This window comes from Sinohyriopsis cumingii, chromosome 14, assembly GCF_028554795.1.
Source record: "Sinohyriopsis cumingii isolate HCF-2022 chromosome 14, ASM2855479v2, whole genome shotgun sequence".
NCBI classification, from domain to species: domain Eukaryota; kingdom Metazoa; phylum Mollusca; class Bivalvia; order Unionida; family Unionidae; genus Sinohyriopsis; species Sinohyriopsis cumingii.
In genome coordinates, this window is record NC_142974.1 from 91,287,752 (window position 1) to 91,305,504 (window position 17,753).

The following is a 17,753-nucleotide window of genomic DNA, read 5'->3' on the forward strand; positions in this document are numbered from 1 at the left end:
TTCCTACCTCACAATTGTTTTTCTTTGCTAGCACTATTCTTGACCTAAACAGCAAGACTGTCAGGGTGGCCAGGTTTAAATATACATAACAATGTAGCATGATGTCACATTATTCTGACACCATGCTGACCAGTTCTAACACTAACCTCTTTAGTGCTGAGTGCCTAGTGGGGTAGTTGTTAGTACCATTTTTATAAGTCATTGGTATGGCTTGGCCGGGGTTTGATCCCATGACCTCCCGCATCCAAGGCAAGCACTCTAACCACTAGGCCACTGGAGGGGTCCCGATAAGCATAGAACCCTTTGATTTTGGGGTCAGTAATTCAGATGTGAAGAGCACTGTATCACCTTACTTTCATGCATTGATTATAACTTAAATTTAATAAACAGATTTGATTACAACTTGGTACATTAGTATCCCATAGCCCAAGAAAGAACCATATTTATTTTGTGGTCATTAATTCCAGGTAAAGGTCTTTGTATATAGCAACAGAGTTGACTTAGCTGATAAATGTCATTTCCTAATTACAAACTTTAACCGATAGATAATAGAATAAAGAGCTTAAGCTGACTTCAACAAAACTTTGTAAATTTATTATTGTTCATTAACCTGAAAAAGAGCCCTGTTGATTTGGAAGTGAGTAGTTTGTGGTACAAGGTAAAATAGATTTTGCCCATACTGTTCATTCCAGAACAATAACTAAATTTGTTTCATAGCTTACTTGAAATAAGCTTAATTGGCCATGTCTTCTTTCAGCACACACAACCGCACGCACACATTTTGTCTTTCCCATTATTTGGCATAGTATCTTATTCTAAAACAAGCCTGTTTGTTTTGTCAGATGTTGATTGGTTGGTTGTACTGTTTGTTACAGAGGCAGCAGATATGCAGGCCCTCGTGAAGAGACTGGAGGATAGGATCTCTGCCCTAGAGAAGCAGGGAGGAGGGAAAGAGGTAGCAGCACCAGCCAAACCACCATCAGCACCAGTCAGCAGTAGCAAGGACAAACAGGATGATGATGATGATGACGATGACTTTGATGTGTTTGGCAGTCAGAGTGAGGTGTGTGTGTGCTTTAAGTAATGGCCTCCATTTAACTAACTTGAAATTAATCCAAGCTTCCACTTGAGTTTTCAGTCTTGGTTTGTACCTTCATTTAAGGAGTAATTCCTGGGAAGTTTTATTTTCTTGACCTAAGGAAGTCAGTAGTAAATGTTTGAATATCACAGAAATCCACTGCATCGAGTTCTATCAGTTGCATTCATAATCCTACAATCCCTCACCATTTTACTGACAGCTAAGGTCAGATGATTAGACCTTCAAACAGAGTTGCCAGGTCAGGAGCATTAGGCTATATTTTCAGTATCCACCATTAAGGTCTAGCAAGCTTATGGCCACACCTGCCAACACTTAAGATTTTGCTGCAAGTCTTATGGAAATGGCCCTTACAAAATAATAATGAATGGAATAAAAGCACAGATTATGGAAATATGAATGTTTGCAGTAAAATTCAAATACTGGCTGTCCGTGTTAAGATTAGAATCCAAGTTTCATATTAGATTCAGGGGAATTGGTCACGGAAAAACAATAATTTTACCAGAATACGTCTGATGCTTAAAACTGCACATATTTTGTGATGCAAAACTTCTGAATGATCATGCTGTTGCTTTTTTAAAAAATTGCATCCAACAACCGACAGGTCAGGACAAAAGGGACAATAAACGTCTTAGTACAGAAGAATAAAAGGGAATATTCAGAATATTGGAGACTAAGGCAGGAAGGGCAAGAATTATGTTTAGTGGACATCAAGATGTCAAGTATGTAACTTGACAGGAAAGATGTTTGCCATCACCATGTTTGATGTGAAATTTAATTTTATAAAAATATGTCGATCGAGAGATGTCAAGAAGCCGTTGAGCTATATAGGGTTTGAAACTGCTGTTTCTGAAACTTTACCGGAGGTAATTAAGGTTCAGGTAAACTTTACAAGCTTTTGAGTTGAACACTATGTTTACCACACCTGCAACAGTCTTGAATCATCCATTAATGTCAAGTGAGCTTATGGTATGGCCCATTTAGGTCTAGTGAGCTTATTGTATGGACCATTTCACTAATGCAAATAAAGACAGTCTGACATCAGATATGACTCATTTTTTTACATAGAAAAAAATTAAACAACTTTTCCAAAAGCACTCGAGAGAATTTCACCAAATTTAATGGCTTCCTGGCATGACAGCCTTTAAAGTTTGCCCATTTGCTATCAGATATTGCCATTATCACTAACATACTTCAACCTTTTAAAGAACTTCTCTAAAACCTCTCCATTGAATGTGATAATATTAGACAGAAAACATTCTTTTACAAAAGGTCTTCAAGTTGTACAAATGCTTTCAAGTTATACAGACATATAGTTTTGACATATTACCAACGTTTAAAAAAAATTAAAGCTTTCAGATACTTTTTTTCTTCAAAAGCTACTTAACAGAATTTAATCAAATTCGAAAATGTCATGGTATGCAGAGCCCTAAACTTTATACAGCAGATGCTGATTAACCACTAAGTGTGACAGTATCCAGGGCCTTCAAATTTGTACAAATTATACTGATTAACCACCAAGTGTGACAATATCCAGGGCCTTCAAATTTGTACAAATTATACAGATTCACCACAAAGTGTGACAATATTCAGGGCCTTCAAATTTGTACAAATTATACAGATTCATCACCAAGTGTGACAATATCCAGGGCCTTCAAATTTGTACAAAATTATACTGATTCACCTCCAAAAGTGAAAATATCATCAGGGCCTTCAAAATTTGTAAATATAATACTGAACCACCATTGACTACTGTAGGTAAAAGTAGTAGAAAATTTATAAACAATTTCTTGAAAACCTGAAAGCAAAATTGAAAATTTTGACGAATGAATCATGTGTTCAGATTTAAACAAAATGATGTAATTCTGCTATCAAATATGGTCATTATTACAAAAAAACTATCAAAGAACTTCTCAGAAACCTCTCAGCAGAATTTGACAGGACATATCCTGGCATAAGGGGTTTTAGGTTTGTACTTATGTTCCAATCTACCATGGACCGCTCCGGTGGCCTAGTGGTTAAAGTGCCCGCCTTGGATGCAGGAGGTTGTAGGTTCAATGCTAAGTCAAGTCATAGCAAACTTTGTCTCAAAAACTGCTTAACAGAATTGAAACAGTTTTGACAGATGTCTTCCCGACATAAACACCTTTCGTTATGGACAGTGTTGATGATATACCATCAAATATGAAAAGAAGCAGAGAAACTTTAAAACATATTTTCATAAGGTATGCAATACAAGGCGTTGGAAGAAATTTCTAAAGAGGGCTTCCAGCTGACTCAGATTTCTTGGTCAACTGCTGTTAAAGTTGGCAGTTAGGCAGATATCATCCAGGTGAGCACTCCCAGTCCACTTGGACCTCTTGTTATAGAAATTCCAAGTAGTTTAAGGATTATGAATGAGGAAATGCCAGGATAGAACACATAAATTTAAGTAGCCATGTTCAGAGAACAAATATATACCTTAAAGAAGGTATTTTAGTGGGTGCATCAATACAAGTATTACATCCTCCTCACAAAACTGGGTCACTGTTTCCCTTATATCATGCATCACTGACATTGGTTTAGTTCTATGTTTGAATCAGTAAACTTGCTGAAGGATCAATAAACTTGATGCTGGGTACTCTGGATGAACATACTCTTGTATTGTAGAAGTAGATCATTACAGCTATTTTCTATGCTTCACTGACTTGGATTAAATTTTATGTTTGATTTCCTGAAATGTTTGTCTGATAATACTACACCCTTAGTCAATGGTCAGTGTCATCTACATTTTGTGTTTTACTAATGTAGGTGAAGCATTTATGTTTAGCTAATCAGCAGATAGTTTTTATTGTTATACTAGTAGTAGCCTACATAGAAGTCTCTTTTAATGGTATACACACTGTAGCCTACATAGAAGTCTCTTTTAATGGTATACACACTGTAGCCTACATAGAAGTCTCTTTCAATGGTATGCATACTGTAGCCTACATAGAAGTCTCCTTTGATGCTATACACATTGTAGCCTACATAAAAGACTCTTTTAATGCTATACATGTTGTAGCCTACATAGAAGTTCCCATTAATGCTAGACACATCGTTGTATTCTCTTTTAATGCTTTACACACATTGAAAAAGCATGCCAAGGAGGGTGCACAGGGTTAAGATTTGGTGGACATGGGAAAAAGCCTTATTTCAGTGTGCAACTCTGTCACAGGGGTCAACATTTCATTGTCAGTATCAATTTGCCCTAAATTTATTTATGCATGATAATTAATGTTTATAGTGGCTACTTGAGACTACTAAAATCTGAAGAGTAGAACTGTTTAATCATTGATTACATTCTGGTTGTGTTACATCATCAGGGTGAAGAAGATGAAGTCAAAAAAAAGAGGGTAGAAGAATACAAAGCTAAAAAATCCAAAAGTAAGTACCTAATCTTCTTTACTGTGCAAATCATTTAAATTTTGTTTTGAAATTTAATGAATGTCTATCATAATGTGAGATTTTGAGCTTGACAAGTTCACAAGGTTTCAAGAATAAGGGTCAGGGCTGTCAGTCATCCATGATCACTGGTAACAGATCACATGATCAAGTCATTTTCTAGATCGACTTTGATAACGCTTTAGCTGGGCAGTGACCCTTCTTGATGCTTTTCATTTTTAACAGATTGATTAGAAATTAAAAGTTCTTATGCTAGGGTTGTCATATCAGTGTATTAGGATAACATGATAGTCAAGACCTTGGGATGTCTACTCTGATTCATATCAGTATATTAGGATAACATGATAGTCAAAACCTTGGGATGTCTACCCTGATTCATATCAGTATATTAGGATAACATGATAGTCAAAACCTTGGGATGTCTACCCTGATTCATATCAGTATATTAGGATGACATGATAGTCAAACCACTGGTACATCTACCCTGATTCATAGTGTATTAGGATAACATCTTAGTCAAACCATTGGAATGTCTACCCTGATTCATAGTGTATTAGGATAACATCTTAGTCAAACCATTTGGACATCTACCCTGATTCATATCAGTGTATTAGGATAACATGCGAATCACACCATTGGGACATCTACCCTGATTGTATCAGTGTATCTGGATAACATGCAAGTCCAGGAGATTAACTTTTTATGGCAGTAAAGTGTTTAAAGAATTGGGAAAACCTATTGACCAAATGATTGCATATGATAATTATGAACAAGTGATGGCACAGGATAATTGTGACCAAATGATTGCATAGGATGATTATAACCAAATAGTTGCATAGGATGATTATAACTAAATGGTTGCATAGAATGATTATAACCAAATGACTGTATCGGATGATTATAATCAAATGACTGCATAGGATGATTATAACTAAATGACTGCATAGGATGATTATAAACAAATGGCTGCATAGGATGATTATAACCAAATGACTGCATAGGATGATTATAACCAAATGACTGCATAGGATGATTATAACTAAATGACTGCATAGGATGATTATAAACAAATGACTGCATAGGATGATTATAACCAAATGGCTGCATAGGATGATTATAACCAAATGATTGCATTGGATGATTATAACCAAATGATTGCATGGGATGATTATAACCAAATGATTGCATAGGATATGTATGACCATATATTTTTATAGAATAATTTGAATAAATGATTGCATAGGATAATTATAAATAAATGATTGTATAGGACTCGGTGATTGCATAGGATAATTATAAATAAATGATTGCATAGGACTCAATGATTGCAATGATTGCATAGGATAATTATAAATAAATGATTGCATAGGACTCAATGATTGCATAGGACTCAGTGATTGCATAGGATAATTATGGACACCTTACATGTCTAACGTCTGATGTGTAACTTTATCATGTGGTCATTGGAGATAATTTGTCAGTCATGTCCAGCAAATACAGTCATGATGAGATCTCTTGTCATTAGGTTTTGGGATGGGAGCTCACTAGACCTGGCCTTTTCACACACTTCACTCCACTGGTGCTGTGTGTAGTAAACACCAGGTAAAGCAACAGACTGGCTATAACGCAGGCTTGGCAGATGAACCCAAGTCTGATTCAGTGTCAGTCAACATGAAACACAAATGTACCAGCATGCAAAACCCAGTGTTTAGGGGTATTGTTTTTTTATTTGCTTAGTTTTAACATTGGACTTCAGTGATCATCTTGTTTTATTTTGAACTCTTCTTCTGCAAAAATATTTTCTTTCAGAGCACTATGCTGTAGAATTGTGCCACACAGCAGTATTTTATGCGATTCAAATATTTTAATTTTATTAGCAAGGAGATTACTGACTTGACTGAAAAAGTATCAGAGAATGATAAAAAAGTTTTGTTGCTAGTGTATTTTTTCTTTTCAATTTTGACCCTGGCTAGATAAATTTTTAGCTTTACTAATCCTAGAACAGAAGAGCTTTTGGAATGGCCTATTGACCCTCTCTGTTCATTAGCTAAAGTTGGAATGGCCTATTGACCCTCTCTGTTCATTAGCTAAAGTTGGAATGGCCTATTGACCCTCTCTGTTCATTAGCTGAAGTTGGAATGGCCTATTGACCTTCTCTGTTCATTAGCTAAAGTTGGAATGGCCTATTGACCCTCTCTGTTCATTACCTAAAGTTTGTTATCACTACTTGACCTACAATACTTGGAGGATTGCCATGAAATTCACACTCATTTCAAAGTCTAGTTGATGCTGAACAAAAATGTTGCTACTAGTGGCCATCTTGAAAATCTTTGTCACTATGTGTACTTCTAAATCAGGGGTCTCAAACACCTGGCCCGCGGCCACATGCGGCTTGCCAAGCTATATCATGTGTCTGCAAAATGATTGGCATCACAAGGTGTCATTAGAGATAACAAAGGTGGTTTGGCCCTTGGGCCATCGAAAATGCCACCATGTAGCCCTCGGGGTGGTTTGAGCTTGAGACCCCTTTTCTAAATCATGGTCATAACAACAGAGGTTTTCACAAAAAGACTTATAGTTCATCCCAAATAAAAATGGTCATATTGCCACCATTGCTTCAGGGGTGTCCACAAAAAGACTTATAGTTGATCCCAAATGAAAATGGTCATATTGCCACCATTGCTTCAGGGGTGTCCACAAAAAGACTTGTAGTTGATCCCAAATAAAAATGGTCATATTGCCACCATTACTTCAGGGGTGTTCACAAAAAGACTTATAGTTGATCCCAAATAAAAATGGTCATATTGCCACCATTACTTCAGGGGTGTCCACAAAAAGACTTATAGTTGATCCCAAATGAAAATGGTCATATTGCCACCATTGCAGCAATCTTGAGAATCTCATTATTCTTAATGGATACTCATGTCATCACAGTATTTTACTGGAAGACTTCTCCAGTTTGGTCGAGCTTAAATGAAAATTGTTATGATCCAAAATCTTGTCACTATTTCTCCTTGATGGAAAGTCCACAACATTGGGTTCTCATAAGAAGACTTATTGTGATGTCAGATTAGTACTAAATGGTGTCAGTTTGATATCCATTATGGCCAGTATTGGTGAAATGATTAATCAGTATATTTATTTTTCAGTACTTTTTGCATATTGTTACCCATGTCTATACATGAGGTTAAGAGTCAATACAAAATCATACTTATCCTATACAAGTTACTTTAATCTTCAGCCGTCATGAATAATTATTATTTGCTATTTTATTCTTTAGGTTGAGAATTTATCTAAGACAGCTGTCTTACGCATATGTGCTCATTTCTCTTAGATTAGCAAAATTTTATTGACAACACCCACTTGCCTAGTACAAATTAACACAGAATGATTTTCAATCTGCCCCCAACATACCAGTTGCATGCTAACAATTTCATCCCGTCATCATGTTTAGCTGCTGATAACATATATCAGTCATGGAAACATTTCAGACTTGTTCATCATGTATAATTTAAATTCTTTCCTAATCATTTAATAACCACGTTTATTTTTTTAAATTTACGGTGTGCTGAGAATGTTTAGAAAGAAAATTTAACAAAATATATGATTTCTTAGTAAAAGCTGAGAATTTCATAATGTTGATTCAAATTTGTGGGTACTATCAACTGTTTTTGACGATGTAATGAGCAATATATCGAGGTTTAAATTTTCCAGTTTTGATCTTTACTTTTACGTTCAACAAACGAGGTCATATTTTTGGGTAGTTTCCAGTTTTAAAAAATGGGCTCTGTACTTTACAAGCAGGTTCATGAGTTAACAGGGTGCAAGTTATCAAGCACGTGGTCTATGGCTACAAAAAAAACAAAATTTTGCTGAATGGATGGTTATATGAACATCAGGTTTTGACCAAATGTCTTCTAATGGTGTCTGGTTGGTTCTAAATCAAAATGGTATGTCTTGCATCTTATATTGCTGCCACAGTGGCTAATTTGAAAATCTTATCACTTAAGGATATCAGAGATTGTTTCACCATTCATCAGTTATAAAGAGGTCTTATCTTGAATTCCTTGAAATTCTTTTCTGCCAGTAGAGTGTCAGTCCCTTTTGAGGGACTCCAATTTGAAAACCACTTGTGATCCTGGGTTGCCGAGTTGTCTTTCTTTTGCAGATCACTCGCACATCTCAGCTCTGTCCACATGAGTTGGGGTCTCTCTCAGCTCTGTCCACATGAGTTGGAGTGTGTCTCAGCTTGGCCATCATGGGTATGTGGAAAAGCTTGCCAGTAGTTTTCTGTGGGTTGGTGGTTCTATACAGGGCTTTCATGGATACTTCCTCCACCATATACTGGCTGTCATAAATAGCTTATCACTCGCTGAATAAGGGCTTTAAGCCCACAAAAAAATACACACACACAAAATTGAAATAAACTTAATACATTATGCATATTTTACAGTTTTTTTAATGAAAAGTTGTTGTGGGTATAACAGTTTTTTCAGCATATCATAGGCTATACATGGCAGCCAGTAAATCTGGTTGGGCAAGAACCTAAGAAAATCCAGAAAAAAACAATATTTTATGGGAAGCTACTAGAAGACTTTCTCACATGCCCAAACAGGCTGAGCTCAAGACTCAATCCCATGCTGACAGAGGTGAGATGTCCATACATGCCAACCATTACACTTTTGGCATGATCATTATACTTTTTTTCACTAAAATACGTGTAACCATATTCGGATTACACGTTTTTGGTATATCCCCCTAAAAAAAAAATGAATAATTTGTTTTCTCATTTTGATTAACATCCCATTAATCCCACAGACCGTATTCTAGAAAAGACAGCTTCTATGTAACTACGACATAAGAGACACTTGTCCGAAGACTTACCTGTACTTTCCTAACAGTATTGTTCTATTTATAGCAGTTCTATTTATAGCAGTTGCCCTAGTCCAAGAAACATGCTGGTTTCTACTTTTAACTCATTTTCTATTTATAGCAGCTGCATGGTTTAGTAGGAGAGAACAGACTGGTTTTCTAACTTACTCTTTGCGCACAGAATCATTGTTCTAATTCATATCTGGTACATAACCAGTCTGTAGCTATTTGGCGCTAAAGTCAAGTCAGATTTATTCTAGTCGATACGTGTGTTAGAGCAAATTATTTTTCAAATAATTTCACAGATGGGTTAGGAAAAGACGAAAAACCGATTCAAATATAAATACATGAATTACACCATACATCGTTCCATTCTAGGGCAGCTTCACGCCCCTTGCAGGCTGCATGGAAAGTATTTTAATATTGGTCATGGTGGTAAAACAAAGAAACCTTGAATTAGCTCATTTTACAAACTCCAATTCTATGGTAATTTCTTTTCTACAGCAGAACTAAATTATGGACAGGAATTTTATAAATGCAGAAGCATTATCTACCATGATCTTAATAGAACATGGACTACCCCTAGCTGTAGAAGACTACATTGGTCCTTTGTTCAAATGGACGTTTCCTGATTCCAAAATTGCAGAAAATATGCATGTGGAAGAACAAAATCATCAAATATTGTTAGGTGTTTAGCAGAAGATACTTTGCTTAAAATTGCAGAAGCCAAGAAAATTGGGCTGTTTAGTATTGCAACAGACAGGAGTAATGATTATGTCAAAAAGTTGTATACAGTCTGTGTAAGAGACTTTGACAACAAAAAGGACAAAGAGTGCTCTTCTTTTGTTACCAGAATTAACAGTAGATTCATTCCACTGGAGAAAACATTTTATTTTTTATTTGCTTGATAATGCTTTGAATAAACATAAGTTGACAAAACTGTATTGTTTTATTATAGCTGATACTGATCAGTGATGACTGGAATTCATAAAGGAGTTGCATTAAGTATTATGAAAAATGTCTCCATCATTGTACATATCATGTTGTCTCTATCATATGGTGCACCATGCTGCAGGAAAGGCAGCTGATAAATTAGGAGAACTCCTGAATTATCAAGTTGGCACTTTATCTAACAATGTACTTCATGTGGACAGAGTTGATTTTTTCATCTTATTTCCCAGCTAAAAGACTCAATAACTGTGAGATATAAATTTTCTCTTCTTTGTCAGGTTAGGAAAGGAGTATTGGTTCTTTACCATTCTAATGCTGACTGTGAGAGATTGTTCAGTATTGTTAACAAAAATAAAACTGAATTCAGATCCAGGCGAAGTAACCCAGCAGCACTTAGTGCTCTTAGTGCAAAACATTCATAGTCTCAGCTGGTACAAAGTGTTATATACGAAAATTCAAAGCAGTAATTGATGTTAAAAGTCCAGAGGGATAAATAAATCATTTTGTACATATGCATATTGAATTTCAATCATGTTATATGTGGATTGCTCTTTTTCTGCTTGGATTACTCTTTTTGTCCACTTGGATTACACTTTTTCCTCGCCAGGGGTTGGCATGTTTGGATGTCAGTGATCTCTAAAGGTGAGCACATAAGGCTACTTGGCCACCTGGTTGCCCCTAACGATAAAGTGTATAAAGCAGTCAATAAAAATTAGAACACTGCATAAGTTTTCTGGAATCATCACATGAACACTGCATAAATTTTCTGGAATCATCACATGAACACTGCATAAGTTTTCTGGAATCATCACATGAACATTGTATTGTTCAGAGCTTTATGCATCACACTGGTTACTATTAATACAAGACACGTTAAACAACAATTACATAGTGTATTAATAAGAGCACACAACGTTGACATGGTAAAGCTCCTAAATGTACATATTTCAAAGCATTATGTTTAGAATTATAGGCCACATATAGAATGGCCAAGATCATATTTTTGTCATAAACCTAGCCATGCTAGTTAGTGCAAAAGGGTTACATGACACCTATGATACAAAGCTGCCATGGACTGTCGAATTGAGGCAAGCTGTACTGTAAATTTCTTGGTTAGATACATACATACTGTCATATATTTTATGCTTTTATTTATTTTTTTAACTTGCAATGAGGTTCTAAAACATAATTTTTAAATACTTATTTTTCGCAGATCCATCTCCCTTTGTCAGTGACCATGTCAGTTTTCCCGCAATTAATCCATATAACTGTTTCTGTGGCCTTATGATGGTAACAATGACCGACTAATCAATGAACAGAGACACGGGGATGGAAAATAAAATTATTATTGTAGTAAATTCCTCCCTCCCCACCCCCACCTCTCTTTTTTCTGGACCATTGTCACATTATATTGGGAAAAATGGGGCATCACTTTTTTCATTGGCATGAAACAATGTCTCTGGAAATAGGATGGAAAACTGACATACAAACCAACCAGAGTTTAGAATATGCTTTAGCTTACTAATAACTGTTAATAGGGTTGGTAGCAGTGGTAAGTAATGCATAATAATGACTTCAATTAACTGTAAATAAATTGTTTGAATTTCCTCATTATTGTGTGACTATGCTAATTCACTCATTTCAATCTACTCACCAGTGTTCACTTCCTGTCAGTACAGTCTAATGTAGTCAATCTCAGTTCCATTGGAAAGAGAGATATGTATAATTGTATGTGGTATATGTATAATTGTATGTGGTATATGTATGATTGTATGTGGTATATGTATAATTGTATGTGGTATATGTATAATTGTATGTGGTATATGTATCATTATATGTGGTATATGTATCATTATATGTGGTATAATTGTATGTGGTATATGTATGATTGTATGTGGTATATGTATAATTGTATGTGGTATATGTATAATTGTATGTGGTATATGTATGATTGTAAGTGGTATATGTATAATTGTATGTGGTATATGTATCATTGTATGTGGTATATGTATCATTATATGTGGTATATGTATCATTATATGTGGTATAATTGTATGTGGTATATGTATGATTGTATGTGGTATATGTATAATTGTATGTGGTATATGTATCATTATATGTGGTATATGTATCATTATATGTGGTATAAGTGTATGTGGTATAATTGTATGTGGTATATGTATGATGTGGTATATGTATAATTGTATGTGGTATATGTATAAATAAAGTAAATGTTAGTATGTATGCTGTGTCTTTTATATGCCGCAATATGTATTAAAAAAATCACTCAAAGGAAAATTGGCAAACCCAGTTTCTTTTCAGTGAAAAATGTATATGTATTATGGTAGATAAACAATACACTTTGCTATTTATATATATAGTTACACACAATTATTGCAGAACCTGAGCTGATAGCCAAATCAAGTATTATTTTGGAGGTGAAACCATGGGATGATGAGACAGACCTAAAAGTGATGGAAGCAAGTGTCCGCAGTGTAGAGAAGGATGGACTACTGTGGGGGGCCTGTGAGTACCTAACTACAATGAAGTGTAGAGAAGGATGGGGTGCTGGGGAGGGTATGTCAGTTACGAAATACACTGGAGTGTAGAGAAGGATGGACTACTGCTACTGGGGTGGGGTGGCTTGTGATTACTAAAATACACTGAAGTGTACTCCCAAGTACCAGCTATTCTACTAGCTTAGTGTAGAGAAATGTCATCCTTACAGTATTCTCAATGTTACCATTCATAAATATTTCAGATGTAATTTTTTTTACAAAACACACCAAAAAAACTGCATTTTTACTGTAATAGACAGCAGCAAACCATTCCAGGCCAGAAAAGTCTTATTCACTGTGTTAGTCTTTATTGTGTTGGATTCATTTCAGGGTTATGCCATCTTATTATCAACAGGCATTTGAAGAAGTTGACCTGCCATGTTTGAGTCAGTACATTTCACATGCTTAGACATTACACAGGGTTAAATTAATTGATGAATTTGCATTATTTAGTACAAATAACTGTTTACAGGCCTTGACAATTTCATACCCTGACAAGTTTAAGTTACCTATTAACCAGCATAGATTTGGAACTGATTGATGCAATCTGATTCAAACATTGTTTTCATAGCTGTGCTTCTTTTAATGGTATTCATCACTTCTGCTTCACTGTATAAATTCCATAATGTACACAATTCATAAAAACAAAGTGAAGTTAAATTGATTCTTAGTAGATGACCATTTCATTCTTATATGTGGCCAGCAATATACAAAGGGGTTATGTATTCTATTTTTATATTTCACGCTAATAGGAAGCCATTTGTGTCTCAGTCATTCTTTATAGTAGACCTGTTTCCCCCTACTCTATTTTGTACTGATGAAGCCAGAAAATACTCATTATAGATCATTTAGGCAAGACATCAGAAAACAGCAGAATCTGCAAAAAAAAATAAATCTTAACATTTTGCTCTACTTCTAAAATATCTTTTTGTTTAAAAAAAAAATATTTGATCAGTTTCAAAGAAGTACTTAACCACTTTGGTGACCTAGTGGTTAGAGCGTCCGCCTCGGATGCAGGAGGTCGTGGGTTCGATCCCCGGCCGAGTCATACCAGAGACTTACAAAAATGTTACTAACAGCTGCCTCGCTTGGCGCTCAGCATTAAGAGGTTAGTGTTAGGACTGGTCGGCCTGGTGTCAGGATAATGTGACTGGGTGGGACATCATGCTACATGTCTGCGGCATGATGCCCCAGTGCTAGACATCACTATAAACTCTCACATTGCAGACATCGTAGTGGTATGACTGAAAAATTGTTAAAGCTACGTTAAAAAAGTCCAAATCACACACACACAAAGAAGTACTTATTCAGTAGTTCTGCACAAACTGGTAAACCATCTGCAGGCATTGAAGTGAGCAGTTGGCAGTTGTTTTTGAAAATGGCATACCAGTATTGTGTGAAAAGAAAATTGGAGGATGTCAAAATGTTGTGTGCTAGCCAGAAGTTTCTAAAGATTTATACGTATATTTGGCCATTTATAAAACAGTGTATCATCACTGTGCATTAGAATCATCTGTTACACACGGTGATGTAAAAAGATATGTTGAGTGCAAACCCCACAAGGAATGGGCTGAATTAAAAGACACGAATAAGTCTCTGTTCTCATTTTGTAAAGCATAGTGTCTGACAGTGAGGAAATGCATATTATTCAAGCTAAAGCAGTGATAAGTCACCTTTTGGCTAAGATAAACTTACCGTTGAAAACAACTAATTCATTAAACTGGGATTTAAAGAAAATGTTTCCAGACAGCAGAATTGCAGCTGGGAAGGTTACCTATTTGTTGTTGTTGTTGTATGGTTTAACGCCATTTTTCAGCACATGATAGGCTATACATGGTGGCCAGTATTAATGGTGGAGGAAGAACCCAGGAAAACCCCTGAAAGAACCACCGACCCACGAAAAGCTACTGGCAAGCTTTGTCACATACCCACATTAGCCGAATCCGAGACTCGAACCCATGCAGACAGGTGAGATAGCAGTGATCTGTGACGGAGAGCGCTTTAGACCACTCGGCCACTCGGGGCCCCTGGTAAACTGTTTAAGAATATAGATGAAAAAGGTAGAGTGGAACTGGTTTTAGGAAAGATGTTTCTTTTCTTGGTTTTAAAAAAAAAAAAAAAAGATAACTATTATTTTGTCATTGTTACAATTATTCATGCACATTAAACGCAGATTTCTTTCTTTTTTTCCAGCCAAACTAGTTGATATTGCCTATGGATTGAAAAAGCTACAAATCTGTTGTGTGGTGGAAGATGAAAAAATAAGTGTGGATGCATTAATAGAAGAAATAACAGAGAATTTTGAAGAACATGTAAGTACACGTCAGTCCTCAGGGCTCAGAAAATTAGCATTTAGCATGGAACCTTTACTCACCTGCACAAATTTTACTTATATATACTTGTGTATAATTTTGTATTTTTAGTTTTTTTTTATAACCATATATATATATATATATATATATATATATATATATATATATATATATATATATATATATATATATATATATATATATATGTGAACCCTTTTTACCTAGACACCATAAATGATGTATGGCTGCATCACATGCAAAGCAACTCAACCATAGAAAAATAGTAGGTCATCATGAAAGACTGTATATTTTGAGGTTTGTTTCCAACAATTCTTAAACACTATTTGACCTAGTCATTACAGTCATTGTCTCGATGCATTTCAAGAAAAGCAGCTTCACCATACAAAAAGCAGGTCACTGTGACATATTTGTCCTGCTTGATTGACATGAATATTTGTTCACAATACATCTGTATCTTGGAACTAATTTCACAGCCATCAAAATTAATACGTTTTTTTTTTTGGGATGAGTAACTCAGACCAATGTGACGTTTTATCAACCTTCTGACAAGAAAGTGCATGACTGCAAGACTTGGACATCAGAAGCCTTATATGTGCTTTGTATATTGAATTCTCTCTGCACACCAATGTAGAAAGCGCCATTGTGACCTACTTCCTTAATTTCATCCAGTAAGAAAAGTACATTTTTGGAGGGGATTCATGTTTTGAAAAACATTTTTACAATATACAGTAATGTTTTTGTTGTGTGCTTATTAACTTCATATGAAAATGGATTCCAATATTATTTTGTTTTCTCTACAGTGAAAAAGAAGTACTAATAACTTAGAGAAGATGTACACATTATATTAGTATCGTGATTTTGTTTCATGATTATTTGTGTTCAGGATAAAGGTACTTGCTTGCTGCTTTTGCTCATAACATCTATTATCTTAAGGTACTTGTGAATGTGTAACAAAATTGCTAACACCAGAAATTATTAATCTGTGTGCAGCTCTATTTATAAGCTCAGTTTTCCATATAGCATGGTCCTCATTCATTCATGCTGTGTAGCTAAATCAAAACATAACAATACACTGATGAAATGTGACATTTTAGAAATGCAAAGCAGATTTTGGAAGTCAGCAATATTTCATTTCGTTTCTTGTCTGTAATGCCCCCTACTGCAGTATTATTTTGCTGCTGTCAGTTTGTTAGTTGATTACAAATTCTTCTTAGACTATAATCTATTAGATACATAGCCATAGAATCTTTGACACTTTATCATGGCTACAAGTAAATTACCTGATATGGGGCCATCCATTTAGTATGTACGCAAACATCTGGCAAAGCTTGACCCACCCCCCAATGTACACATGCATACCTTTTTTACACCCCCCACCTGCATACGTATGCGTGATGCAAACCCCACCCCCAAATTGTAAGGAACAGCCTATATTTAATCCAGGCAGAAACAATCAAGGATTAATACTATCGACGTGTTTAATAAAACAGATAGTCCCCCGACATTGAATGTCTGGCTGCATCAAAGAAATAAGCTGTGTAACTTTAAAAATTTTGTCTAATGTCTGCTAAATTTCGAACGTCAATTGAACCCAAACAGGTTACATATTAGACAAGTTATTATCAAGGTTTCACTGCCACCCACTTTCCTATGCATATGTATATTATCAGTAGACTCTCCCCATACTGCAAGAACAAACTTAAAGACCTAATATTGTTACCTACCATAAATATTTTCAGCGTTTTTATATTTCATGGTGTTTGTTTTCTGTAATAATATCGTTACGTTTTTTAAATATGTTATAAGTGTTGTCTAATGTTGTAAAGTGCTTGGAGCTTCTAAAGATTAGGCGCTATACAAAGTCCTCATTATTATTATTATTATATGCAAGCATATGCATTTGGGTTTAAAAAAAAAGAAACAACCCATGCATACATACTAAATGGACGACCCCTTAGATGTACAGGTAGGTCATTATGCAGATTTTTTTCCGTCACTTTTTCTTGGACATATTTTTTAGCCTTTTTAGACTCTTATCTTTTGGACAAAGCACAGTTTAGCAAAAAGATCACTTGGGGTACAAAAAAGTTAAATTTGATATGCATGTTGTTAGATTTTTGAAGTTATTTTGTGTTCAGTAATTCTGTGGTAATATATGTCAGACTTTATAAGTTGCTAGTTAAATATTTAATGTTTGTTTTGTTTCTCTCGTCAGGTACAAAGTGTAGATGTTGCAGCTTTTAACAAGATCTAGCCAGAACCACCGAGTTTCTTTGTAATGAAATAATATTTAAAAAAAACATTTCACACAGGTGCATCCGTTTGTTTTCTTTAGATTTTGACAAATGAAAACAAAACCTCATGAATAATCATGTGACCCTCTTCTTTTCAAACAAGTATAGTAAATGTGGATCAAGAGAACATGATTGCCAGGATGAAGATCCAAAGGTCTATATTCACTGGATTTGATTTTTGAAAAATTACTACCCAATATTTTTTTTACATCATGTTTAGATCCCT

General features: G+C 35.2%; 1 protein-coding gene across 4 annotated transcripts in view; it reads left to right on the forward strand.

The window, feature by feature from the left end:
* The window catches only part of LOC149784376 (elongation factor 1-delta-like), a 45,061-nt gene extending 27,513 nt beyond the window's left edge, over positions 1-17,548 (forward strand). For all 4 annotated transcript variants that reach the window (XM_089932430.1, XM_089932431.1, XM_089932432.1 and 1 more), the window contains 5 exons: positions 876-1,063; positions 4,441-4,501; positions 12,743-12,868; positions 15,094-15,212; positions 17,449-17,548. In XM_089932430.1, coding sequence (XP_089788556.1) covers positions 876-1,063; positions 4,441-4,501; positions 12,743-12,868; positions 15,094-15,212; positions 17,449-17,487 — 533 coding nt within the window. In that variant the 3' untranslated portion in view covers positions 17,488-17,548. The remainder of the gene's footprint in view (positions 1-875; positions 1,064-4,440; positions 4,502-12,742; positions 12,869-15,093; positions 15,213-17,448) is intronic.
* Positions 17,549-17,753: the final 205 nt, after the last annotated feature.